The sequence below is a fragment of the Mobula hypostoma genome, chromosome 11 (genome assembly GCF_963921235.1).
Source record: "Mobula hypostoma chromosome 11, sMobHyp1.1, whole genome shotgun sequence".
In the NCBI taxonomy this organism is placed as follows: Eukaryota; Metazoa; Chordata; class Chondrichthyes; order Myliobatiformes; family Myliobatidae; genus Mobula; species Mobula hypostoma.
Window position 1 is genome coordinate 76,496,667 of NC_086107.1, and position 27,721 is coordinate 76,524,387.

Sequence of the window (27,721 nt, forward strand, 5' to 3'; positions counted from 1 at the left end):
ACATTGACAAACATAATTGAATTTTTTGGTAAGGTAACAAAGACAAATGAAGTTGGCACAGCAAGGCAGGGGCGAGGGGAATGTGTGGGGCTGGTAAAGGGAAGCAAGGTAAGTAAAGGAAAGGAGTGGAGACATTGAGATTAAGTACCTAAGAGGATGCATAATGTCGACTATTCCTGCAACTAGCCAAGTTCACTCAAACCCCAGCCAGATCACAGCACAGAACCAATTAATGAACCATGAACTCAGCACATTTCCACTATCTTGTCCATGGCTGTGCTTAGTAAGCAATAGGATATACATAGCACTGGTTCATCATTAGGAGAAATGTCTTTTGAAGAAAAACTGATTGGAATAGACCCGTATCCTGTAGAAGTGATGAAACTGCCTTACAAAATGGCATGTAATATTCCCAAGGCGTGGCAGGATAGATGCTTGAAGGCAACATTTGTTTCGAGGCTCTACAACTAAGGTCAACTATTTAAAATGAAGAGCAAAAAACTGTCTTGGCATTGAGGTGAAGTTTTTTGAAATTTTCTACATCAGAGAGCTATTGGACGTTAAATCATAATTATATTCAAAGTTGATGGCAATACATTTTTGGGCACTTCAGAAAAAAAACAAGTAATGAAAGTTAGGGTTGATGTAAATCATTCAAGCATTATCTTATTGAATAGTGTTGCAAGCTTAAGGGACTGGTTAATGTACTCCTGCCTTTTGCTTTGAAACACCAGGATGAAAAAATCATATGGGTCCAATGAAATAGCTATTATCATCTGCCATTTTGTTATGTGGACAGGTGTCAATTAGAACTAGAATCCTATTCCTTTGCTAAAATTGCTTGGTGACTGAGCCAACCGTGCTGGTTATTCAATTTGGTGACTCCTCCTCTATTCGAGTTCACACACACACACACACACACTGACTGAGCACAGTAGGTGGCAAGAAACCAAGTAACCTGCACTGAGATATGATGAATAGTGAAAGCAGGCAAGGGCATGTACACACAATGGGATGTGCAGAAAGATGATGTAAAAGGAAGGGGAAGCTCAAGTTCAAACCATCTGCGAAAGGAATGAGTGGTTTCAAACTTTACCTGATGCTTTGGTTTGTGATGCACAGATTGTCCTACAATCCTCAGACAGACAGCTCAATATGATAGCACCTGTATAGCACCTTCAGAGGAGAACGGTCATGGTATGCCTCTCAGGGAAACTTTCAGACAAAAGCTCCGCAGGGATGATAATCAAAAGCTTTGTCAAGAGGCAGGCTTTAAAAAGCAGTTCAGAAGAGGAGGAGAAAGGGAGTGGTTTGGAGAGAGAATGGCACTAAAGGCAAAAAGTGAGTGACAGCAGTGGTGTGCAAAGGCCAGATTTGGAAAAGTGCTGATTATCTCAGGAAGTTGTAAGGCTAGGGGAGATTATAGTGATTGCAAAGACAAACCTACTAATGAATTTCAAAACATGAATGACCGAGTGCAGAACCCAGGGAATCTTGAACACAAGGTAACAGCAGCCTGCAACCAAGTGTGTGTGCTTCAGCAACTCCATATCTGAAAAGCATTCACAGGTCAAGTCTCTGAAAGGATAGACAGATCTCTACCTTTGAGGCTGGGGAACGGTGTGCTCTTGTCTCGCCCTGCTTTGCTTGGTAATGCCAGGTTCGACAGACTGAAGCTGCTGCCACGACTCTTATAGATGTTACCTGCAAGTTGAGGGCATAGAGTGAACATATACCATGTCAACACACCATGTTATCAGCTTTCATTATACATACAACATTAAACACATCACCAAACTAAATACAAACCTGTCACAGATTAAATAAACAGTGGCCATTCAACTGCCCAAAAACACCTGGCATATCGTTCCAGCACAACATCTGTAATATCCTATGGTTCAGGACCTAGTGTAACCCTCACTATACTGCTTCAAGTCTGAATGAAGCCAAGGTTCTGGGTTCTGATTCCACATTTAGGATATAACCCTAGTACAGTGTCTGAGACAAAGGAGGATTCAGATAAGGGAAATCATCATTGTCAAAACCGTAGAGCCATATGAGGAATGAGTGGACCATGTGACCAGAAAAATCACAGTAAATTTTAAACTTTGGATCTGAAATAGACTTGACAAATAGCAGGAAAAATATAATCAGCATTCAGGAGAAATCCAGTGTTCTGTTCTGAATCTGCCTGTGTCTGTGTTTGTGAGATATCATAAGCAGTCACTTGTTTAAGGAGAATGAGTGTGAAAAGAGAGCAAGGCCTTTCAGAACTTTCTGGTGGGCTTCAGATATCTTGGCAAAGGCCCATAAAAAGAAGCTAAGTTTAAGCAGAGTGGCCATTGTATATATGGACAGGGTTAGAGTGGGGAGCTTGAGGCCAGCAAGAAGAGGTGGAGATCAAGGTAAGTTTTTTTCTTACTTTGTCTATTAGCATCTAGCTGGAGCAGTGGGAATGAATCCAGGGTAGGTGGTGTGTTCTTACTGCCAGTTGTGGAGGATCTGGAAGACATCTCGTCTCTCTGATAACTACATCACGTGAAGCGCATCCAGCTGCAGCTCCTTCTGAACCACGTTAGGAAGCTGGAGCTGCAGCTGAATAACCTATGGCTCATACAGGAGAATGAGGTGATAAGAGCTACAGGATGGTAGCTACACCCAAGTTGCAGGAGGCAAGTAGCTGGGTGAATGTCAGGAGAGGGAAAGGGAATAGGCATACAGCACAGAATATCCTTGTGGCCTTTCTCCTCGATAATAGGTATACTGCTTTGTATAGTGTTGGGGATCGGGTGTACAACTTACCAGGGGAAAGCTGCAATGACCAGGTATGAGTTTGGTTCTGAGGCTCAAAAGAAAAGGGGAGAGAATAAGAGAACAATGGTGATACAGTACTTAATAGATAGGGGAACAAACAAGAGATTCTGTGAACTTGAAAGAGACTCCCAGATGCCAGAGCCAGGGCGCCCAAACCACAACATTCTAAAGGAGGAGAGTGAGCAGTAAGAAGCCATGGTACATATTGGTACCAATAATATACGTAAGAAAAGGAATGAAGTCCTGAAGAGAGAACATGGGAAGCTAGGTTGGAAGCTGAAAAGCAGGACCTCAAGGGGAGTGATCTCTGGATTGCTACCAGTGCCACGCACCAGTGAGTATAACAATAGCATGATTTGGCAGATGAACAGGATGGAGTTACAACAGCACTAGAGAGCAGCTTCTTCAAGCCGCGGAAATAGCTCAATTTCTTCCTTTAATGTCTCCTTTTTCTCCCCCTTTCCAAGGTTCTATCAATCCCTTGACCTGCAGCTGCACTCAAACTGCAGTTCTTTGTGATGATGGAATTTTCTCCTGGGGCTCACCAACTGGCTGTTTAGATATCCCGATAGCGGGGTCTAGAAGACAAGCATGCCTTTGGGGTTCGGGGTTCGGGGCTTTGTGGCACTCTAGATGACTCAATTCTATGCTGGTGCCACAGACTGAAGCATCGTGGGAGAAAACGAAATATCGGGAACAATGGATCAACTGTCAGAGGTCTCTGTATTTGGCAAACTGTTCTCTCTCTCTCTCGTTGGTAGGGGAGTTTGCAGCTGATTCTGGAATAGGAGAATGCAGAAAAAACGACATGGCAGACTGTAAATCAGCAAGTTGTATGTTTTTGTTAGTCTCTTGCTGTGTGATACCTGTCTGACCCTTTATTAGGGAGAGAGACAGCCTGTGGCATGTCAAATTGGTCTGACTAGTTTTTCTTTGTTCCACAGATTATGGTCTCTCTCTTTATGGCTTTGCTATTACTTTCTTGGTGGGTGCTGATGCTTTTTTGATGAAATAAGTGGGGGGGGGGAGATGGGGAGGGTTGATGCTTTACAGCTACTTGTGCATGGGAGGAGGTCAAGGGGGGCTTTGGGGTTCTCACATTTTTATGTCATTCAGTCTTTGGGTATTCTTCTATTTTCATGGATGTCTGTGAAGACCAGGAATCTCAGGGTGTACATTGTATACATTTTCTGATATTAAATGGAACTGTTGAATGTGCGGCTGAGGAATTGGGGTTCGTAGATCATTGGGATCTCTTATGGGGAAAGTATGACCTGTACAAAAAGGATGGATAACAACTGAACTCAAGGCAGACCAATATCCTTGTGGGCAGGCTTGCTAGAGCTGTTGGACAGGGACTGGGAACCAGAGTGATAAATCAAAGGATGAGGTTGTCGGTATACAAGTAAATGCAGCATCTACAGAGGCTACGAGGAAGCTGAAAGGGAAAAATTGCAGTCCGTGGATGGGTGTCATTGAAGTGGCTATTTCAATGTAAATAGCATCAGGAACAAGGAAAATGAACTTAGAACATTGGTCAGTACAAGAAACTACGACATTGTGGTTATTACAGGGACTTGGCTATCATAAGGGCAAGAATGGCTGCTACTTGTTCCAAGGTTTAGATGTTTCAAAAGGTAAAAAGAGGTAGAGGAAAGCCATGGCTCATCAGGGACAAGTATCACAGCTGTAGAAAGGGAGGATGTCTGGATCAAAGTCATAAACAAGAAGGGAGCAATCACTCTATTGGGAGTATTCTATAGATGACCCACAATCCCAATAGCAACACAGACAGTGAGGGGCAGATCAAGAGGAAGATTCTGGAAAGGTGCAAAGCAATAAGGCGCCTCATGTCTTGGGTGACATCAGCTTCCCTAATATTGACTGGCACCTCCTAAGGTTCAGATGGAGCAGAATTTGTTAGGTGCATAGGCTGGCCCACTAAAAGAGAGGAGAGGTTAGTCTTACTGGATCTGGTGCTAGGCATTGAACCAGGTCAGGAGTCAGATCTCTTGGTGGGTAAGCATCTTGGAAACAGTTACGATAGCCTTGGATAAAGATAAGAACAGACAGTATGGGGAAGTATTTAAATGAGGGAAGTGAATTGGGGCAGGAACTTGGGAGTGCAAATTGGGAATGGATATGCTCAGGGAAATACACAATGGAAATCTGGAGGTCATTAGGGAGCACTCGTGTGGGCTTTGTCTACCTTTATCCCATTGAGGCAGGGGAAGGAAGGTAGGGTGAAGGAACCATGATTGACAAGAGATGTAGAACATCTAGTCAAGATGAAGAAAGAAGCTTACTTAAGGTTTAGGAAGCAAGGATCAGACATAGCTCTAGATTGCTACAAAGTAGCCAGGAAGGAGCTAAGAAATGTCCTTAGGAGAGCTAGAAGAGGCATTGAGAAGGCCTTGGCAGGTAAGATGAAAGAAAGGCCCAAGGCGTTCTGCATGTATGTGAAGAGGAAGAGGGTGGTTAGGGGGAGGGTACAACTGATCAAGGATAGAAAACATGCCTGGAGTTGGAGGACGTAGGGGAGGATCCTTAATAAATATTTTGCTTCAGTATTAACCAGTGAAAGGGACCTTGACATTTGTGAGAACAACACCAACAGGCTGATTTGCTAGAACATGTTGACATTGAGAAAGAATACGTGCTTAATCTTTTGGAAAACATCACAACAGTTAAGTCCCCTAGGGCCAGAAAAGATGTACCCCAGTTATTACAGGACGCAAGGGAAGAAATTATTGCAGCTTTGCTTCCTCATCTGCCACAGTAGTACCTGATGATTGGAGGATGGCAAATGTTATTGCTTTGCTCAAAAGAGAGTAGAGATAACCATGGGAATTATAGACCAGTGAGTCTTACTTCATTGGAGAAGATTCTTAGAGACAAAATTTATGGGCATTTGGTGAAGCATAGTCTGATTAGGAACAGGCAGCAAGGCTTTGTGAGGGGCAGGTCATGCCTCATGAGCTTGGGGATGTAACAAAGCACATTCATGAAGGTCGAACAGTGTATGTGGTTTATATAGATTTTAGTAAGGCATTTGATGAGATTCCCTATGGCAGTCTCATTGTCATTGGAGAGAGTCCAGAGGAGGTTCACAAGGATGATTTCAGGAATGAAGGGGTTAACATACAAGGAGTATTAGGTAGCTTTGAGCCTTTACTCATTGGAATTTAGAAAAGAATGTGGGAGGATCTCATTGAAATCTACTGAATGTTGAAAGGACTAGATAAGGTGGATGTGAAGTGGATGTTTCTTCTGGTGGAGGTATCCAGAACTAGAGGGCACAGCCTCAAAATTGAGGGGCAACATTTTAGAACAGAGGTAAGGAGGATTTTTTTAAAATCAGTGGTGAATCTGTGGAACCTTGGGTTCCACCATCATGAATCTCTCAAACTTGTCATGCAAGTTGATAGGGTTGTTCAGAAGCATATGATGTGTTGGCCTTCATTAGCCAGGAGATTAAGTTCAAGAGGCAAGAGGTAATGTTGTAGCTCTATACAACTCTGGTTAGACCACACTGGGAATATTGTGTTTAGTTCTGAATAGAATAGGAATAAGAATAGGAAGGATGTAGAAACTTTAGCGAGGGTGCAAAGGAGATTTACCAGGACACTACTTGGATTAGAAAGCAAATCTTATGAGAATAGGTTAAGCAAGCTAAGGCTTTTCTCTTTGGAGAAAAGGAGGATCAGACTTGACTTGATAGAGGTGTACAAGATGATTATGGGGCATAGATCCAGTGGACAGCCAGATTTTTTCTCAGGGTGGAAATTGCTCATGTGAGAGGCAGGCAAAAATTTTTGGAGGACAGTATGGGGGGAAATGTGAGTGGCAAGTTGTTTTTTAAACAGAGTGGTGGGTGCTTAGAATGCACTGCTAGGGTGGTGGTAGAGCCAGACACATTAGGGGCATTTAAGAAACTCTTAGATAGGCCATGGACAAAAGAAAAATGGAGGGTCATTTAGGAGGGAAGGGTTAGATTAGTATTAGAGTAGGTTAAAATGTCGACACAACATCGTAGGCCGAAGTGCCTGTACTGTGCTCCAATGTTCTATGTTTTACGATTTCTGAAATGAGGAGGGTGGTCCCATGGGAAGAAACTGATCAGATGTCTGAAGGTTAAAAGGAACAAGGGGCAATTTCAGTGAAGCACAGAAGCTGCTCAAATGGCTGGATGGGTACAGAGAGGCTGCTTTTCCCATCTGGTGCCTGAAGGTTTAAGACTGAGTTGAGTTATGAATCTTTGGAATTGTCAGTCAATCTGTACATTCAAGACAGAGATTAATGGGTCTTTCAGGACTGGGAAAATCAAGAGATATGGGAAACCACCAGAAATGTGGCTTAAGAGTCTGCACCTGATCCCATTTCTAATTATTTTACCTGAACTTCAGAGACCATAATGCAACACACTTTTTCTTCAACGCCTTTAAACTCACATACACAAACAAACATACACACATAATTTAACAAAACATTAATTCTTCTACAATGAAACTCCAATAATTACTACAGAACCTTCTCATGTTAGGGAAAGAGTCTGTTCCTGTTAACTGTTCATAACCTGGAAAAGTTGGCAAGTCAGAAATGTAGCTTCAGAATTGAGATCCTATGTAGCAAAAGTTGCTTGCAGGAATCAGCAAGTACATCACACTGGGTTTACACAAATTAGGCATTCATAAGCTGGGAAAGACCTCATCAAATTGTTCAGAGATGCTGCTGAGTTGATATCTGGCTCGTCAGAAAGTTAGTTCCAACCATCTCTTTAAACACAATCAGGACCTGTTTCCTACACTCCCTTTATGCACAATGTGTTCACCAGAAAACTTATCTGTTAAAAATACGTTGAAATAAGAGTAATATCCAAAAGTTCATAAATTGTGTCAATCTGGCACCAAAATCCCAAGGGTTATTGGGCATCCATTCCCTAATCAATAATGCAAGTATTAGAGGACCAAGTGACCAGGACAAAAGTCATGAGAGACCACCTTCACACAGACTAGGCATACTAGATTGACAAGCTAATGGGACAAATGAAATGGAATGTATTCAAAGCCAACTCTTCTCAACATTCCAAACCAATACCAAAGTACGTAAGCACTTACTGGCAAATGACATAAATCCTCCAAAGCCTTCACTGCTGTTGTTAGAGATGGTCGAGTTTGGGGAGCTTGCCCTTGAGTCTGATTCCACTTCAGAGTCGCTCGGGAGTTTCAGACTGTTGGGGCGAAGTGGCTTCAGGGGCCTGGAACATTAATACATGGCAAAATACTTATTTCCTCAAGATACAAAAGGCCAGTCTATTACATCTCAAGGTAATCCTATCAATTCCACTGCCCCACTTATTTTCCTGCAACCAATTCATTCTTATCCCAATTCTACATTAGCAGCAATTTAAAGTGGCCATTTAACCTACCAAACAGCACAACATTGGGATGTAGGGGAAAACCAACACATTTGGGGGAAACGTAGGCAGAGACAGAAAACTGAAGCTGTCTCACACACAGCACCCAAGGTCAAGGTCTGGAATCTCTGGATCTGAGGCAGCTACACCAGCTGTTGTGCCACTACGCGACCCTGTGTGGAAGAACCTAAATCTACTTACCTACTATTTTGCATATTCTCCATTACCTTCTAATATATTTGGAAAATGGAGACCAGAACTGTGCACTAAACCTGTCAGCCAAGCACAAATCAAACATATCTCCATCATCATTGGCTTTCAATACCAGTGTTCTGGAAAGGAATTTTTATTGTTGGGTTGTTTATCATGGCCACATTAACATACACCACTGAATTTATTTTTTTTTACATCCGTATCCCAAATCCAAGTGCAAGACGTCAAATTAGCAGCTCAAGCAGCAGCTGTGGGAGGGAAAGGAAGTATGCAGGGTCTCGAACTAACATCAACTTGACAAAATGGAAAGACGAGATAGCCAGTCCATCTCAGTAGGCTTTTAAGATTAGGCTATCCATCCCGACACATCTGTCAGGAAATCTGGCTTCATGTCCTCTGTGCAAGTTGGAGCCCCTCTCTATTCTCACCCTTCCCCCTCCCTCCAAACAGAACAGTTCTCCTAATTCTCAACTTTTATCCAGCTAGCTTCTGCATCCTTCATCATTTTTGGCCTGTGACTCCAAATTCCCCATATCCCTCTATTTAGACCCTTACCATTCAAGTATATAGACCCTTTAATCTTTTTATCAAAATACACTATCTCACATACACATGGAAATTAATTTGATTAGAAATTTGCCTAATTCACAGCTTTCTTCAAGGATGAAAAAAATAATTAAACGCCTGAAAGACTCAAGTTTCTTCAATTCCCAACACGCAGATCCTCTCCCCATTATCCATTTTGCCTCTCTACGCCCCAGGTATTTTGTTTCCCTGCCACAATTAATAAGTGAGTTTCTCTTATTCCACGGCTCAGCTGTGATCCTACCCCTGCTTCTCACCATGTTGAGATGAAACAGCTGCTCAGTTTGAAGATTCATGCAAGATGTGATCACAATGTTATGGAAAACAGTTTTCCTTCTGTACCCGGGAGTATTCAATGTTACATTGCATGCAGTACATTTACAGGCCGAAAAAGATGGTTTTTCCTGCTCCATAAAAGAGTAAGCAAGCAGCAAACCATATCCTAATATAATTGCAACAGTTGTCACAGTGGGCTAAGCCAACCTTTCCTATAATGTATCACCTTACCTCAACTATATTTACTGTCATAGGATCTTAACTCTACCAGGAACCATAGTGTCAAACATCATCAGGATGCATCAGGAATTCAATTTAGGTGTTTTTTTTTTAAAAAAGTGTGACAAAATTGAACTGCAGTACACACAAAACAAAATTGTGATAAATAATTACAATTAGAAGGCAAATAGTAAAATATATGATTACACAGTTCCCTGAGTAATTGCACACATTTAAAATCAGTGAACTTAATGGTGATTTCACTGTGCCATGCATAATCCATGCCTTCCCCATAGAAATGATTCAGATATACTATAACAACAAGGTGCAAAGGAGATTGGGTCTAAAATACAAGAACAAACCATCACTGTGCTTAACTGAGCTTGCTAGGGAGCCCAATGGAATCAAGGTACCTGAATTTAACCACAATAATTCAGGTGTCATTCTTCTGGCCATTTCAACTCAGTGTTATAATAAGAAGTTATCATTAAACTTTATCAGAATCAGGTTTAATATAACTGGCACATGTCCATAAGACCATAAACTATCTGAGCAAAATTAGGCCATTTGACAATTGAATCTACTCCACCATTTCATCATGGCTGATCCATTTTTCCTTTCAGCCCCAGTCTTCTGCCTTCTCCGCCCCGACCCATCAACAATCTATCAACCTCTACCTTAAAGACACAAAGACGGCCTCCACAGCTGCCTGCGGCAACAAACTCCAATGTTCACCACTCTCTGGCTAAAGAAATAACTTCTCACCTCCTTTCTAAAACAATGCTTCCTCTATTCTGAAGCTCTGTCCACTGGTCTTAGCCTCTCCCACCACAGTAAACATCCTCTCCACATCCACTCTATTAAGGCCTTTCACTACTTGAAAGGTTTCAATTAGGTCACCCCACATCATCCTGAATTCAAATGAATATAGGCCCAGAGTCACCAAACACTCTTCAAATGACAAGCCATTCAATCTTTGAATCATTTTTGTGAACCTCCTTTGAACCCTCTCCAGTTTCAGCACATTCTTTCTAAGATGGGGCCCAAAATTGCTCATAATACTCCAAGTGAGGCCTCACCAATGCTTTATAAAGTCTCAACATTACATCCTTGCTTTTATATCCTAATTCTTTTGAAATGAATGGTGACATTGCATTTGCCTACCTCACCACAGACTCAACTCGCAAATTAACCTTTAGGAAATCCTGCACATGGATTCCCAAGTCCCTTTGCACCTCAGCTTTTTGTACTTTCTCTCCATTTAGAAAATAGTCTACTCTTTCATTTCTTCTACTGAAGTGTATGACCATACACTTCTCGACACTGTATTCCACATGTCACTTCTTTGCCCATTCCCCTAATCTGTCTGTTCTTCTATAGCCTCTCTACTTCCTCAAAACTACCTGTGTCTCCACCTATCTTCATACCAACTGCAAACTTTGCAATAAGGCCATCAATTCCATCATCCAAATTACTGAAATATAAAGTAAAAAGAATCCGTTCTATCACAGACCCCTGTGGAACACCACTAGTCACCAACAGCCAAGCAGAAAAGGAACCTTCTATTCCCACTCTTTGCCTCCTGCCAATCAGCCATTGATTTATCCATGCTAGAATATTTCCTGTAATACCATGGACTCATAGCTTGTTAAGCAGCTTCATGTGTTGCACCTTGACAAAGGTCTTCTGAAAACCCAAATACACATCAACCAATTCTCCTTTGTCTTTCCTGCTTGTTACTTCTTCAAAGAATTCCAACAGATCTGTCAGATAAAGTTTTCTCTTGAGGAAACCATGCTGACTTCAGTCTACTTTATCATGTGCATCCAAGTACCCTGAGAACTCATTCCTAATCATCGACTCCAACATCTTCCCAATCACTGAGGTCAGACTAACTGGCCTACAGTTTTCTTTCTTTTGCCTCTTTCCCTTCTTGAAGAGTGTTGTGACATTTGCAATTTTCCAGTCTTTCGGAACTACTCCAGAATCTAGTGATTCTTGAAAGATCATTACTAATGCCTCCACAATCTCTTCAGCCACCACTTTCAGAATCCTGGGGTGGGCACCATCTGGACCAGGTGACTTATCTATCTTCAGCCCTTTCAATTTTCCAATGCAGTACCAACCTGATTTCCCAATCTACCTGCATATCGAAATCCCCCATGACTGTTGTAACATTGCCTTTTTGGCATGAATTTTCTATCCCCACAAATGTAGACCACAACCTTACTACTCTTTTGGGATCTGTATACAACCCCCAATTAGGATGTTTAACCTTTGCAGTTCCTCAGCTCTATCCACAATGATTCAACACCTTCCAACCCTATGTCACCCCTTTCTAACGATTTGATTTCATTTTTTACCAACAGAGAAACACCACTCCCTCTGCCTTCCTGCCTGTCCTTTCAATATAATGTGTATCCTTGGACATTAAGCTCCCAGCTATAATCTTCTTTCAGCCATGATTCAGTGATGCCTGCATCATACATGACAATCTACAACTGCGTTACAAGTTCATCTACCTTATTCTATAAACTGCGCACATTCAAATGTAACACCTTCAGTGCTATATTCACCCTTTTTGATTTTGCCTGCCTTTTATGTAGCAACTAATCTTGTTGCCTGCAATTTTGCCCTGTCAACATGTTGCCTCTGTTTGTAAACCAGCTACCTCATCTTTAGCACTGTCATCCGCCTTTCCTATGATACTTCTTGCATTGAAATATACACACCTCACGACACCAGTTGCACCATGCTCAACCGTTTGATTCCGAACTTTGAGCTCTTACCAACATCTGCCTCCACAATCTCTCCACTAACTGTTCTGGCACTCTGGTTCCCATCGCTCTGCAACTCTACTTTAAACCCCACCGTGCAGCATTAACAAACCTTCCTTTTTGGATATTAGTTTCCCTTCCAGGTGCAAACCATTCATTCTGTACAAGTCCCACCTTCCCTGGAAGAAGGCCCAATGATCCAAAACCCTATGCTCTCCCCGCTACACCAACTCCTTAGCCATATATTAAACTGTACAATCTTTCTAGTTCTGACCTCACCAGCATGTGGCACAGGTAGCAATCCTGAGATCACAACCCTGGAGTTCCTGCCCTTTAACTTAGCACCTAACCCCCCTGAACTCCCTATGCAGAATCTTGTCACTCATCCTATCCATCTCATTGGTACCAATATAGACAACAACTTATGGCTGTTCACCCTTTCACATAAGAATGTTGAGGACTTGATCTGAGCTGTCCCGGGCCCTGGCATCCAGGAGGTAACATACCATCTGGGAATCTCTTCCTCACCCAGAGAACCTCCTGTCCATTCCTCTAACAAACAAATCCTCTGTCACCACAATATCACCCCTTCAGCCTCTCGAATGATCTAGAGTTCATCCACTTCCAGCTCCAATTCCTTAACGTGGAATGTTAGAAGGTGCAGCTGGATCCACTTCTCACTGTTGTAGTTGTCAGGGACACTGAGGTCTCCCTGCCTTCCCACATCCTGCAAGAGCATTCCACTGTCCTGTCTGGCATCTTTATTGTCCCTGTTGAGCAGATATAAAGAAGGGAAGGAGAAAATTTAAAAAAAAACTTAATCTTGAGCGTTTCTTTGATTTCTCTGACTGAAACCTCGAAGAGTAAAGCCTCAAGATCACCAACAGGATTACCATTTTCTATGGTTTTCTAACTCTAACTTTGTCCACTCCTACACGGTCACTGCAATGATGGTCATGTACTTGCCCATTTAGTTTGCTCTTGTCTGGTCAAAGCTCTATTTCACTGAAGCAACCCATTGCTCCTTTTTCTACTCCAGCAGCAGACTTGTGTGAGATCCTCGCCTCTCAAAACTTCTGGTTTCCAGCTTGGTCGCTGGTCAAAGCTGTGAACTTTGTTAACAAGGCAGCAATAGTACAATGCAATGCATGATAAATATAGACAAAAATAAATACACGAATTACAGTAAGTATACGTATATTAAATAGTTAACTTAAAAACAGTAGTACAAAAGCAGAAGTAATTAAAAAAAAGTGAGGTAGTGTTCATGGGTTCAATGTCCATTTAGAAAGAGGGCAAGAGGGGAAGAAGCTGTTTCTGAATCGCGGAGTATGTGCCTCCAGGTTTCTGTAGCTCCTTCCTAATGGGCAAAAACAATGCGTTCTGGGTGATGGAGGACTTTAATCATGGACCTGAGGCACTGCTCCTTGAAGATGTCTTGGATACTACTAAGATTAGTACCCATGATGGAGCTGACCAACTTTACAACTTCCCATGGTTCCTTTCATTCCTATACAGTAGCCCCTCCTCCCCACACCAGATATTGATGTAGCCTGTCAGGATGCTCTGACATCTGTAGATGTTTTCGAGTGTTTTAGGTGACAAACCAAATCTCTTCAAACTCCTGATGAAATACAGCTGCTGTCTTGCCTCCTTTATAGTTGCATCAATATATTGGGACCAGGTTAGATCCTCAGAGATATTGACAGCTAGGAACTTGAAATTGCTCACTCTCTCCACTTCTGATGCCTCCATGACTGGTTCGAGTTCCCTCATCATACCCTTTCTGAAGTCTACAATCAGTGCTTTGGTCTTACTGACATTGAACGCAAGGCTGTTGCTACGAAACTACTCAACTAGCTGGTGTCTCTCGCTCCTGTACGTCCTCCCGTCTCTATCTGAGATCCTGTCAAAATGGTTGTATCATCAGCAAATTTATAGATGGTATTTGAGTTATGCCTAGCCACACAGTCAAGGGTATAGACAGAGTACAGCAGGGGGCTAAGCACACATCCCTGAGGAGATGTTAAACCAATCCACACAGATTGTGGTCTTCTGGTCAGGAAGTCGAGGATCCAATTGCAGAGTGAGGTAGCGAGGCCCAGGTTCCATAGTTTCTCAATCAGGACTGTAGGAATAATGGGGTCAAACGCTGACCTACAGTCAATGAACAGCATTCTGACATGGGCGTTTGTATTGTCCAGGTGATTTAAGGCCGTGTGAAGAGCCATTGAGATTGTATCTGCCGCAGACCTATTGTGGCAATAGGCAAATTGCAGAGGGTTCAGGCAGGCAAATTAAAAAAAAATTCAAGGAAATCAGGCAAAATCAAAATCAAGTTCAACCAATATACTGGCGTACTATCTGCACAGTAATGTCTACATTGGAAAAAGAGGATCTGAAAGATGTTTATTTACTTATATATTGAGATACAGCATGGAATAGGCCCTTCCGGTCCTTCGAGCCACACTGCCCAGCAATCCCTGATTTAATCTTAGCCTAATTATCGACAATCTATAATGACAAATTAACCTACCAACCAGTATGTCCTTGGACTGCAGGGGGAAACAAGGTCACCTGGAGGAAACCCACATGGTCACAGGAAGTGGCAGTGTGCAAAACTTAAATTTCCAGGCTCCAAATCAAAGGTTATCTCAAAATATTAAAGTAGAAGACAACATGCCTGCCTGTCCACCTTCACCTTCACACAGGTGAGATTCTCTCTGGATGGCAAGATGTAATAAGTTATGTGCTAAGGGGATAAGTCCTGGGCACTTAATCTTCTACGATTTGTATAAATTACAAGGATTTAGCTACCAAAGGTATACAGTAACTGTTAAATTTGCTGATGACACAAATTTAGGCAGGAATGTTTAGAACGATACTGAAAGTCTATTAGTGTGCAGATCTGACAAATGGAGAATAATGTGGGAAAACGTGAAATTATCTAGTTTGCTGGAATAAAAATCATAGTATTTTTAAGCAGCGAGTAATTTCAAAACTCTGCAATGCACAAGAATGTAGGAGTAGTTATAGTATCCTGGTACAACATGTTAGGGAAGCTAATGAACTAAAATGGAGATTATGCTTCAGTTACATAGAAAATTTGTGAGAATATTGTGGAGTTCTGCAATGCAGTGTATCGGGTCTCTCAATCAAAGATGTTAATGTACTGGAATCACATACCGCCAAAGGCAGGTTTTGAACTGGCATTCAAAGAACCGAATGCTGTGATCAGCATACAAGAAACAGCTTAACCCGATGCCTTTCAACTCATTACCAAAAACTTCAAAAACGGAAATCTCTACCTAATTATCATTAACATACAACCTGCAGCACCAGGGGTGCCAACCATTGCTATACTACAATTAGGAATGCCAACCATTCCATGCTTAGACTGCAATTAAGGAAATCTGATCATTTGGTTGTTCTCCTCCTACCTATACAGACAGAGACTAAACAGCAAGGCTCCAGAGGTAAGGTCAGCAAAGAGGTGGTCATGGGAGGCAGAGGAGTAGCTATAGGATTACTTTGAGTCAGTGGACTGGGCGATGTTCAAGGACTCAGAGGATCTAATGAATACACCAAAGCTGTCATGGACATTATGAAAATAGTCATAGATGAGTGTGTCCCCAAAAAAACATTCATAGTCTTCCTGAACCAGAAGCCCTGAACAACCATGACATCTGCAACCCACTAAGATCTGGAGAGCAAGTAAAAGTAAAATAAATCTATATTTCTATGTTTTCTATGATTCTAAAACCCCTAGAGCAAGGGGTTTATATGGAGTGGAGTATGTTAGGTGTGTTCAGGAAGGTTTCTTGACACAATATGTAGATAAGCCTACAAGAGGAGAGGCTGCACTTGCATTGGGAAATGAACCTGGTCAGGTGTCAGATCTCTCAGTGGGAGAGCATTTTGGAGAGAGATAGGAACAGACAAGTTAGAAAAGTGTTTAATTGGAGTAAGGGGAATTATGAGGCTATCAGGCAGGAAAATGGAAGCTTAAATTGGAAACAGATGTTCACAGGGAAAAGCATGGAAGAAATGTGGCAAATGTTCTGGGGATATTTGCGTGGAGTTCCAATGAGACAGGGAAGTTATGGTAGGGTACAGGAACCGTGGTGTACAAAGCCTGTAATGAATCTAGTCAAGAAGAAAAGAAAAGCCTATAAAAGGTTCAGAGAGCTAGGTCATGTTAGAGATCTAGAAGATTATAAGGCTAATAGGAAGGAGCTTAAGGAAGAAATTAGGAGAGCCAGAAGGGGCCATGAGAAGGCCTTGACGGGCAGGATTAAGGAAAACCCCAAGGCATTCTGCAAGTATGTGAAGAGCAAGAGGATAAGATGTTAAAGAATAGGACCTATCAAGTGTGACAGTGGGAAAGTATGTATGGAACCAGAGGAAATAGCAGAGGTAGTTAATGAATACTTTACTTCAGTATTCACTGTGGAAAAGGATCTTGGTGATTGTAGTGATAACTTGCAACAGACTGAAAAGCTTGAGTATGTAGGTATTAAGAAAGAGGACGTGCTGGAGCTTTTGGAAAGCATCAAGTTGGACAAGTCGCCAGGACTGAATAAGATGTACCCCAGACTACTGTGGGAGGCGAGGGAGGAGATTGCCGATCTTTGCACCATCAATGGGGACAGGAGAGGTTCCGGAGGATTGGAGGGTTGTGGATGTTGTTCCTTTATTCAAGATAGGGAGTAGAGATAGCCCAGGAAATTATAGACCAATGAGTCTTACCTCAGTGGTTGGTAAGTTGATGGAGAAGATCCTGAGAGGCAGGATTTATGAACATTTGGAGAGGTATAATATGATTAGGAATAGTTAACATGGCTTTGTTAAGGGCAGGCATGCCTTATGAGCCTGATTGAATTTTTTGAGGATGTGACTAAACACATTGATGAAGGAATGTGAATTGATGAAGGAAGAGCAGTAGATGTAGCGTACATGGATTTCAGCAAGGCATTTGATAAGGTACCCCATACAAGGCTTATTGAGAAAGTAAAGAGGCACGGGATCCAAGGGGACATTGCTTTATGGATCCACAACTGGCTTGCCCACAGAAGGCAAAGAGTGGTTGTAGACGGGTCATATTCTGCATGGTCAAATATGATAGAATATAGTATTAATGGTAAGACTCTTGGCAGTGTGGAGGATAAGAGGGATCTTGGGGTCCAAATCCATAGGATGCTCAAAGCAGCTGCGCAGGTTGACTCTGTGGTTAAGAAGGTGTACGGTGTATTCGCCTTCATCAACCGTGGAATTGAATTTAGGAGCCGAGAGGTGATGTTGCAGCTTTATAGGACCCTGGTCAGACCCCACTTGGGAGTACTGTGCTCAATTCTGGTCGCCTCACTGCAGGAAGGATGTGGAACCCATAGAAAGGGTGCAGAGGAGATTTACAAGGATGTTGCCTGGACTGGGGAGCATGCCTTATGAGAATAGGTTGAGTGAACTCCGCCATTTCTCCTTGGAGTGACGGAGGATGAGAGGTGACCTGATAGAGGTGTATAAGATGATGACAGGCATTGATTGTGTGGACAGTCAGAGGCTTTTTCCCAGGGCTGAAATGGTTGCCACAGGGGACACGGGTTTAAGGTGCTAGGGAGCAGGTACAGAAGAGATGTCAGGGGTAAGTTTTTTCACTCAGAGAGTGGTGAGTGTGTGGAATGGGCTGCCGGTGGCGGAGGAGGATGCCATAGGGTCTTTTAAGAGACTTTTGGATAGGTACATGGAGCTTAGAAAAATAGAGGGCTATAGGTAGGCCTAGTAATTTCTAACGTATGGACATGTTCAGCACAAATTTGTGGGCTGAAGGACCTGTATTGTGCTGTAGGTTTTCTATGTTTCTAAAATACTAGAGGTCCAGATATGAACTCCAGAAAGCCATCTCACATACAAGGAGGCAATTCCATACCAAGCTTGAATCACTGAAAGATGCTATTTAGCTATGGCAGGGCTTGAATGCCATCACCTCCTACAAAGTGAAACCATGTAACAGGGGTGACAACAAGGCTTTGTTCCCAGATGAGCTCCATGTTTTTTATGCTTTCTTTGAACATCAAAACATGGAGGAACCTTCACAAAATCTTGCAGCACCACTGACTGTGTGATTTTAGTCTCTGAGGCAGATGTGAGTGTATCCTTCAGAAGAAAACCCACAGAAAGCGTCAAGCCTAGACGGGGTACCTTGCATTTGCCCTACCAAGGTGCAGCACCTCACATTTATCTGATTTAAACTCTATCTGCCATTTCTCAGCCCATATCTGCAACTAGTCTTTATTGTGCTATATTCTTTGCCAGTCTTCTACACTATCCACAATCCCACCTATCTTGATATCATCCACAAATTTACTAACCCACCCATCTACATTTTCATCTGTCATTTATATACATCAGAAATAGCATAAGTCCCAACACAGATCACTGTAGAACTTCACTAATTACAGAACTCCAGTTTTGAGTAAGTTCCTTCAACCACCATCTTCTGTCTTCTAAAGCTACGTCTACACTACGCCGGATAATTTTGAAAACAAAGCTTTTTCTCTTCGTTTTGACCCTCTGTCCACACTAAAGCAGCGTTTTCATCCCCCAAAAACGAAAATTTTCAGTAACAGTCTTTAGAGTGAATAAATCTGAAAACGCCTAATATCCATTGTAGTGTGTATGGGGTAAACGGAGAGATTTAAAAAACGCTGTCATGACAACACCACAACAACAATGCTTTTTCTACTTCTGCTTGGTACTGCGCAAGCACTGCCGTACGGCTGTTATAACGCGCAGTTGGTGTGAACGGCGTGACAGTTAAATTGTAAAGTGAGCTTCTTTGACTATTTAAAAACGCTGTCATGACGTGCCGGAACAGATGGCCACAGCGCGGCATTTCATGTTTTCTTGAACGCAACCCCCCACATAACCTAACAATTTCAGAACAGACGGCAACAAGACTGAAACCAGGAGAATTAGAAATGTACTCATCAAATACTTCGACCCATAGTTTACTGAATAAATAAGTATACTCACTTTGCCCTGTTTTCTGTCCTTGCTTGTATGAAGGTGGTTTACCTATTTATGCAAGTACTTCTCTGACAATAGATGTCTAACAGCCTAATGTAACATTGTATGGAAATACAAGATAACACTGATGCAGACATGTTTTATACATTTAACAAGGTGCTTTATTAATGCAACAGAGTTAGTCAGTTTTTCAATGTTCGGCGTCAGCCAGGTGATACTGTCTGTGAACTCCCTGTCATTTGCCTCCATACGCTCCAGTATTTGTTTTTTTTTGTTTTAAGTCCTCCTGCGCGAGAGCCAAGAGCAATTCCTTTTGAAGTTTTTCTGCTCTGTAACTGGACAAACGCGCACTAGGTATACCATTTCCTCTTCACTTGTTTTCTGTGTGTCCTGCGCTTACCCAGTAGAGGAGATTCGCCCAAATATCCGTGTTAGTGTGGACAGAGATATTTTGAAAAACGCTTAGTGTGTACGCCTGTCGTTTTTACTCGAAACTGGCGTTTTCAAAATTATCCGGCGTAGTGTGGACGTAGCCTCAGTGCAAGTCAATTCTGAATTCAGTCAATTTGCCACATGCATCTTAATTACCTGGATTAGCCTTCTATGACAGACTTTGTCAAACACTTTACTAAAATCCACACAGATGGAATTCACTGCTTTATCCTCATCAATCTCTTTCACCACCTTGTCAAAAAACTCAATCAAGTTAGTAAGGCACGACCTGCCACGCACAAAACCATGCTGGCTCTCCCTAACTAGGCCACGGGTTTCCAAATGCTGGTACATCCTATCCCTACAAATTTTCTCCAATAATTTCCCTAGAACTGATGCGAAACTCACCAGTCTACAGTTCCCAGGATTTTCGATTGCTCCCTTCTGAAATAGAGGTCTAACATTAGCCACTTTCCAGTCCTCCAGAACCTTACCTGTTGCTAGCAACGACACAAAGATACTGGTCAAGGGCCCAGCAATCTCGTCTCTTGCCTCCTTCAATAACCTGGAGAAAATTCCATCAGACCCTGGGAACTTATCCTCCTTAATACTCCTTAGGAGGCCCAACAGTCCCTCCTCCTTGACCTCTAAACATACTAAGGTATTTTTACACTCAGTACTGATCTCCTGGCCCTCCATATTCTTTTCCTTGGTAAGTACCTCACTCACATCCTGCATCCAAGCAAATGTTCTCCCCTTTATCCTTGAGTGGTCCCACCCTCTAATCTAGTTATCCTTTTAGTCTTGATATATGTATAGAATGCCTTAATCCTACTTGCCAAGGACTTTTCATGGCCCCTCCTGGCTTTCCTAATTCCCTTCTTTAGTTCTTTCCTGGCTTCTTTATCTTCCTCATGCTTCGTATGAGACTGACTTCGGAAGTTTTACATACTTTCCCTTTTTCTTCTCGATTAAATTCATCACCTTCCTGGACATCAAAGGTTCTCTCATCTTTCCATCCCTGTGCTTCATTCTAATAGGAACATATCATCCTGTATTCTCTGCAATTGAACTTTAACAACCTTCCCAGTGTTTGATGTGATCTTGCCAAAGAAAAGTGTTGCAAATTAACACTTATTTCCTGCCTAATACCCTCATAATTTTCCCTATTCCAATTTAAACTCTCCCACAAGGACCATATTGATATCTATCCTGAAAGACAAGGAGTGTGGTCACTGTTCCCTAACCGTTCATCTAATGTAAGGTCAGTCACCAAGCCAAGCTCACTACCAGGTCCAGGTCTAGTACAGCTCTTCCTCTTGTTGCACTGTCCACATACTGATTTAAGAAATCTTCCTGGACACACTTAACAAATTCAGCCCTATCTAAACACCTTACATTAAGTAGGTAACACACACGGAATGCTGAAGGATCTCAGCAGGTCAGGCAGCATCTATAGAAAAGAATACAGTTGACGTTTTGGGCCAAGCCCCTTCAGCAGGACTGGAGGAAAAAAAAGATGAGGAGTAGAGTTAGAAAGCTACACTAAGAAAGTCCCAGTTTATATTAGGGAAGTTGAAATCCCTCATGACAACAGCCCTATTATTTTTACACTTTACCTTAATCTGATTACATACATGCTCCTCAATGTCCCAGAGGCTATTCGGGGTTCTGCAGTACAATCCCATCAATGTGATTGCACCCATCGTATTCCTGAGCTCCACCCAAATGGACTCGGTGTCTAAGTGCATCTGTGGTATTGTCCCTGATTAGTAGTACAACTCCACGCATTCTTTTCTCAACTTCAAAAACCTGGTACACGAATCACTCATTCCTGCCCCTATCAAACAAGTTTCAGTAACAACTACAACATCCATGCAGTGAGCTCATCACCCTTCCCAATAATACTCCTACAGTAAAATATACACACTTCAAACTATCCAACCCATCATAACTGTTATTTCGATGTTGCCTTTGAATACTTCTCCTGACATTTATCTTCTGGTCTAATCCTTCCCTTACTGACTTGGGGATTCGGCTCCCAGCCCCCTGCACAACTAGTTTAGACTCCCCCGAGTAGCATAGTCATAGCCATAGTCATAGTCATATTTTATTGATCCCGGGGAAAATTGGTTTTCGTTACAGTTGCACCATAAATAATTAAATAGTAATAAAACCATAAATAATTAATAGTAATATGTAAATTATGCCAGGAAATAAGTCCAGGACCAGCCTATTGGCTCAGGGTGTCTGACACTCCCAAGGGAGGAGTTGTAAAGTTTGATGGCCACAGGCAGGAATGACTTCCTATGACGCTCTGTGTTGCATCTTGGTGGAATGAGTCTCTGGCTGAATGTACTCCTGTGCCCAACCAGTCCATTATGTAGTGGATGGGAGACATTGTCCAAGATGGCATGCAACTTGGACAGCATCTTCTTTTCAGACACCACCGTCAGAGACTCCAGTTCCATCCCCACAACATCACTGGCCTTACAAATGAGTTTGTTGATTCTGTTGGTGTCTGCTACCCTCAGCCTGCTGCCCCAGCACACAACAGCAAACAGGATAGCACTGGCCACCACAGACTCGTAGAACATCCTCAGCATCGTCCGGCAGATGTTAAAAGACCTCAGTCTCCTCAGGAAACAGAGATGGCTCTGACCCTTCTTGTAGACAGCCTCAGTGTTCTTTGGCCAGTACAGTTCATTGTCAATTCAGCCAGCCCAGATATTTGTAATCCTCCACTATGTCCACACTGACCCCCTGGATGGAAACAGGGGTCACCAGTACCTTAGCCCTCCTCAGGTCTACCACCAGCTCCTCAGTCTTTTTCACATTAAGCTGCAGATAATTCTGCTCACACCATGTGACAAAGTTTCCTGCTGTAGCCCTGTACTCAGCCTCATCTCCCCTGCTGATGCATCCAACTATGGCAGAGTCATCAGAAAACTTCTGAAGATGACAAGACTCTGTGCAGTAGTTGAAGTCCGAGGTGTAAATGGTGAAGAGAAAGGGAGACAAGACAGTCCCCTGTGGAGCCCCAGTGCTGCTGATCACTCTGTCAGACACAGTGTTGCAAGCACACGTACTGTGGTCTGCCAGTCAGGTAATCAAGAACCCATGACACCAGGAAAGCATCCACCTGCATCGCTGTCAGCTTCTCCTCCAGCAGAGCAGGGCGGATGGTGTTGAACGCACTGGAGAAGTCAAAAAACATGACCCTTACAGTGCTCGCTGGCTTGTCCAGGTGGGCGTAGACACGGTTCAGCAGGTAGACGATGGCATCCTCAACTCCTAGTTGGGGCTGGTAGGCGAAGTGGAGGGGATCTAAGTGTGGCCCGACCATAGGCCGGAGCAGCTCCAGAACAAGTCTCTCCAGGGTCTTCATGATGTGGGAGGTCAATGCCACCGGTCTGTAGTCACTGAGGCCGCTGGGGCGCGGCGTCTTCGGCACAGGGACAAGGCAGGACGTCTTCCACAGCACAGGAACCCTCCGGAGCCTCAAGCTCAGGTTGAAGACATGGCGAAGTATTCCATATAGCTGAGGGGCACAGGCTTTGAGCACCCTGGTACTGACACCATCCGGTCCTGCAGCGTTGAGACGTTTCAGCTGTCTTCTCACCTGTTCAGCTGTGAAGCCCACCGTGGTGGTTTCGTGTGGGGAAGGGGTATAGTCATGACAGCAGGGTGGGGGACTGTGAGGAGGGGTAGGAGGGGAGAGTAGAATATGTGTTGGTTGGGGGCTGACAACAGATGACTCATGTGGGGGATGGGCAGGGGCCACAATATCAAATCTGTTAAAGAACAGGTTAAGTTCTTTGGCCCTGTCCACACTGCCTTCAGCTCCTCTGTTGCTAGCTTGCCGGAACCCAGTGATGGTCCTCACCCCCCTCCAGACCTCTCTCATGTTGTTCTGCTGCAGTTTCCACTCAAGCTTCCTCCTGTACCCGTCTTTAGCCCCCCTGATCCTGGCTTTCAGGTCCCTCTGTATTGTCCTCAGCAACTCCCTATTTCCATCTCTAAACGTCCTCTTTTTAGCGTTCAGGATGTCCTTAATGTCCTTTGTTACCCATGGCTTGTTATTTGAATAACAAAGAACAGATCTTGTCGGAACACTGCAGTCCACACAGAAGTTGATGTAAACAGTGATGCACTCTGTGAGCCCATCAATATCCTCTCCATGTGGCTCACAGAGTGCTTGCCAGCAAACCCTGGCCAGGCAAACTGGTTCCCCTCCTGCTGAGGTGCAACCTATCCCTCTTGCACAGGACACTCCTTCCACAGAAAAGGTTCCAATGATCCAAGAACTCGAAACCCTGCCCTTTATACCATCTCAGCAGCCACTCAATCATACATGCACTAGCCAATGACACAGGGAGTAATCTGGAGATTACAACCTTGGAGGTCCTTCTCTTCAGCCTCTTTCCTAATATACTCACTGTGTAGGACCCCTCTTTCCTTTTTCTGCCTATGTCACTGGTGCCAATATGCACCACAACCTTTGGCTGTACCCCTTTCACCTTGAGAATATCCTGTAACTGCTCTGATAAGTCATGGATCCCAGCCCTCAGGAGGCAACACATCATCCTGGTGTCACTTTTATGGCCACAGAATCTTCTTTCTGTTCCCCTAACTATTGAGTCCCCTATAACTACTACACTGCTTGACTTCACCCTTCCCTGCCGACCGAGACTCACAGCTGGCCGCAGCATCACCAGCCTGGCAACTGCCGCCATGATGTGATGGGTCACCACCCACCCGCACCACCCCCAGCAGTATCCTAAAGAGTATCCTTGTTGCTGAGGGGAATGGCCACAGTGGAACCCTGCACTGACTTCTTAATCCCCTTACCTCTCCTGGTGGTCACCCATCTACTGTCTGAAGCCTGTACTCTGGGTGTGACCACCTCTTCAAAAGTCTTGTCTATAATATCTTCGGTCTCCCGAATGATCCTGAATACTTCCAACTCCAGCTCCAACTCTTGATCCAGTCAGTCAGGTGCTGAATTTGGGTGCACTTCCAGGAGATGTAGTCATCAGGGAAACTTGCTGGTAACCCAAATTCCCACATCTGACAGGAGAAGCATTCCATTCTGACTACCCTATACCAAAAACGAAAGGGCTTGCCTCTTCTTAACTGTGCTGGAGTGTGCTAAGCCAAAGCCTGCACACTCTATCACTGGCACACTCTGGCAATGGCCACTCCGAATAATGGTGTCCACTTGAGCCTACCCACCTTTTATTTGTAGATGAGGTTAGGCCTGACACAGACACTTTCTGTGCCTACGCAATCCAAAATGACTGGCCTTGTCCGAATCTGCTCTTTTTATCCTTTCTCCCAACTTCCATGGGACTCTACTCTGCTATATACTCAGGCGAATAAAGCTCTCAAATACATCGGCACAGCACCTTTAAACAAACGAAAGGTACAGTAAGAAAGGGAAGAGGGGAGGCCTCCAAATGACTGAAATGTAAGGGAATGAAACTTCCTCTACCTGGCATCTTGTTAGCAGATGTACAGTCACACATGAGAACAAGATTGAGGACCTAAGGGCAAGATTGCTGTGTCGGAGGGAAATGAGAAATTGTTGTGTTTTGTGTTTCATGGAGATATGGCTCACTCTGGACACGCCAGATAAGTCACGACGACCCAAGGACTTCTTAATACACAGGATGGACCTGACTGCTGATTCAGAGAAGGCAAATGGTGGGGGGTCTGTGGCTCACGATATACTCTTTGTAATGCTTGGACATTGCGAACTTGTCTTGTTCCTCCGACCTGGAACATCTAACGATTAAGTGCTGACTGCTCTCCTTACCCAGGGAAAGCAACTCCACAATCGTGACTGCAGATTACATACTGCAGGCATTATGCAAGCACTTGAGGTATTGAATGATGCCGTCAGCAAACAAGAAACAATCTATCCCCACCACATTTCAAATCATTGTCATGGACTTCTTGTTTGATGAAATCTTTGCCCAATAATCATCAATATATAATTATAATTGTATATGCACCAGGAGTCTCAACATACTCAAGCTCTACCATACTATGATTAGGAAGGCATACCATTCCATCCCAAGACCACATTTCAGGAAATCTAATCACTTGACTGTCCTTCACCTATTTGCATACAGGCAGAAGCTAAAGAGCAAGGATGAGAGAAAAGGACAACAAAGAGGAGGTCAAAGGAAGCACAGGAACAGCTACGGGCTAGCTTCAAGTCATTGCACTGGACCGTGTTCAAGGAGTCATCAGAAGATTTGAATGAATACACCATGGCTGTCACTGTCGAGACGAGTGTGCCCACACAAAATCATTCAGTCTTTCCCAAACAGAAGCCCTGGATGAACTTCAAGATGCAACCTGCTGAGGACCTGATCAGTGATATTTAGGTCTGACAACCAAGAAAGATATAAGAAGTCCAGGTATAATCTCTGGAATGCCATCTCACATGTGAAGTGGCAATTCCAGACCAAATGAATCACTGAAGAATGTACGACAGTTGTGGCAGCGCTTGAAGGCTATTACAAAATACGAAGTAAAACTAAGTACAGTAGGTAACAAGGCGATGCTCCCAAATGAACTTAATCCCTTCTATGCTCACTTTGACCATCAAAACATGGAGGGACCTTCACAACCTCCCAAAGCACCCAATGACCATGTGATTTCAGTCTCTGAGGTCGACGTGAGTGCACTCTTCAGGAGGATGAGCTAACGGAGAGCACCGGCCCAGATGGGGTCCCTGGCCAAGGACATAAGTCTTGTGCTGATCATCTGGCTGGTGTGTTCACCAATATCTTTAACCTCTCACTTTGGCATTCTGAGGTATCCACCTGCTTCAAACAGACTTCAGATATACAAGCAACCAAGAAGAACGTGGCAACCTGCCTCAACAACTATCGTCCAGTAGCACTTATAATCCACTGATGAAATACTTTGAGAGGTTGGTGAGGAAACATATCCACTCCTGTCCGAGAAGTGAATTGGACCCAATTCAATTTGCCTAGAGTCACAACAGTCAACAGCAGATAGCTCTTCACTCAATCTTGGAATATCTGGACAGAGAAGGTGCGTACATTATAATGCTCTTCATTGACTACAGCTTGGCATTCAATACCATTATCCCCTCAAAACTTATCAATAAGCTTCAAGACTGTGGCCTCAATACCTCCTTGTGCAACTGTGTCCTCGATATCCTCACTTACAGACCCTAGTCTGTTTAGATTGGCAACATCTCCTCCACAATCTCCATCAGCACAGGTGCACCACAAGGCCTATGCTTAGCCCCCTGCTCTACTCACTTGATACTTAAGACTGAGGCCAAGGACAGCTCTAAAGCTATATTCAAGTTTGGTGAAACACCACTGTCGTTGGTCAAATCAAAGCTGGTGATGAATCAGCATATAGGAGGGAGACTGAAAATCTGGCTGAGTGGTGCCACAACAACCACCTTCCACTCAGTGTCAGTAAGACCGAGGAGCTGTTTATTGACTTCAGGAAGAGGAAACCAGCGGTCTACAAGCCAGTCCTCAATAGATTAGAGGCAAGAGAGGGTTAGCAACTTTAAATTCCTGTGCCATTACAAAGAAAGCACAGCAGCGCCTCTACACCCTTAGAAGTTTGTGAAGATTTGGCATGACATCTAAAACTTTGACAAACTTCTATAAATGTGTGGTGGAGAGTATACTGACAGGTTGCAACACACGTTGGTATGGAAACATCAATGTTAACAGAAAAGTCTACAACAGTAGTGGATACAGCCCAGTCAATCACAGGCAAAGCCTTCCCCATCACTGAGCACATCCATACAGAGCACTGTTGCAGGAAATCAGCATCCATCATCAAGGAACCCTCGCCACCCAGGTCATGCCTTCATCTCCTCCTGTCATCAGGAAGGTGACACAAGAGATTCAGGACCCACACCACCAGGTTCAGAAACAGTTATTACTCCTCAACCATC

The 27,721-nt window shown here is 43.4% G+C and overlaps 1 protein-coding gene across 1 annotated transcript in view; it reads right to left on the reverse strand.

The window, feature by feature from the left end:
- madd (MAP-kinase activating death domain) overlaps positions 1–27,721 on the reverse strand; it is a 183,895-nt gene that overhangs the window by 25,562 nt on the left and 130,612 nt on the right. The window contains exons 14-15 of the mRNA XM_063062301.1: positions 7,932–8,071; positions 1,603–1,704 (exon numbers count right to left, since the gene is read on the reverse strand). Coding sequence (XP_062918371.1) covers positions 1,603–1,704; positions 7,932–8,071 — 242 coding nt within the window. The remainder of the gene's footprint in view (positions 1–1,602; positions 1,705–7,931; positions 8,072–27,721) is intronic.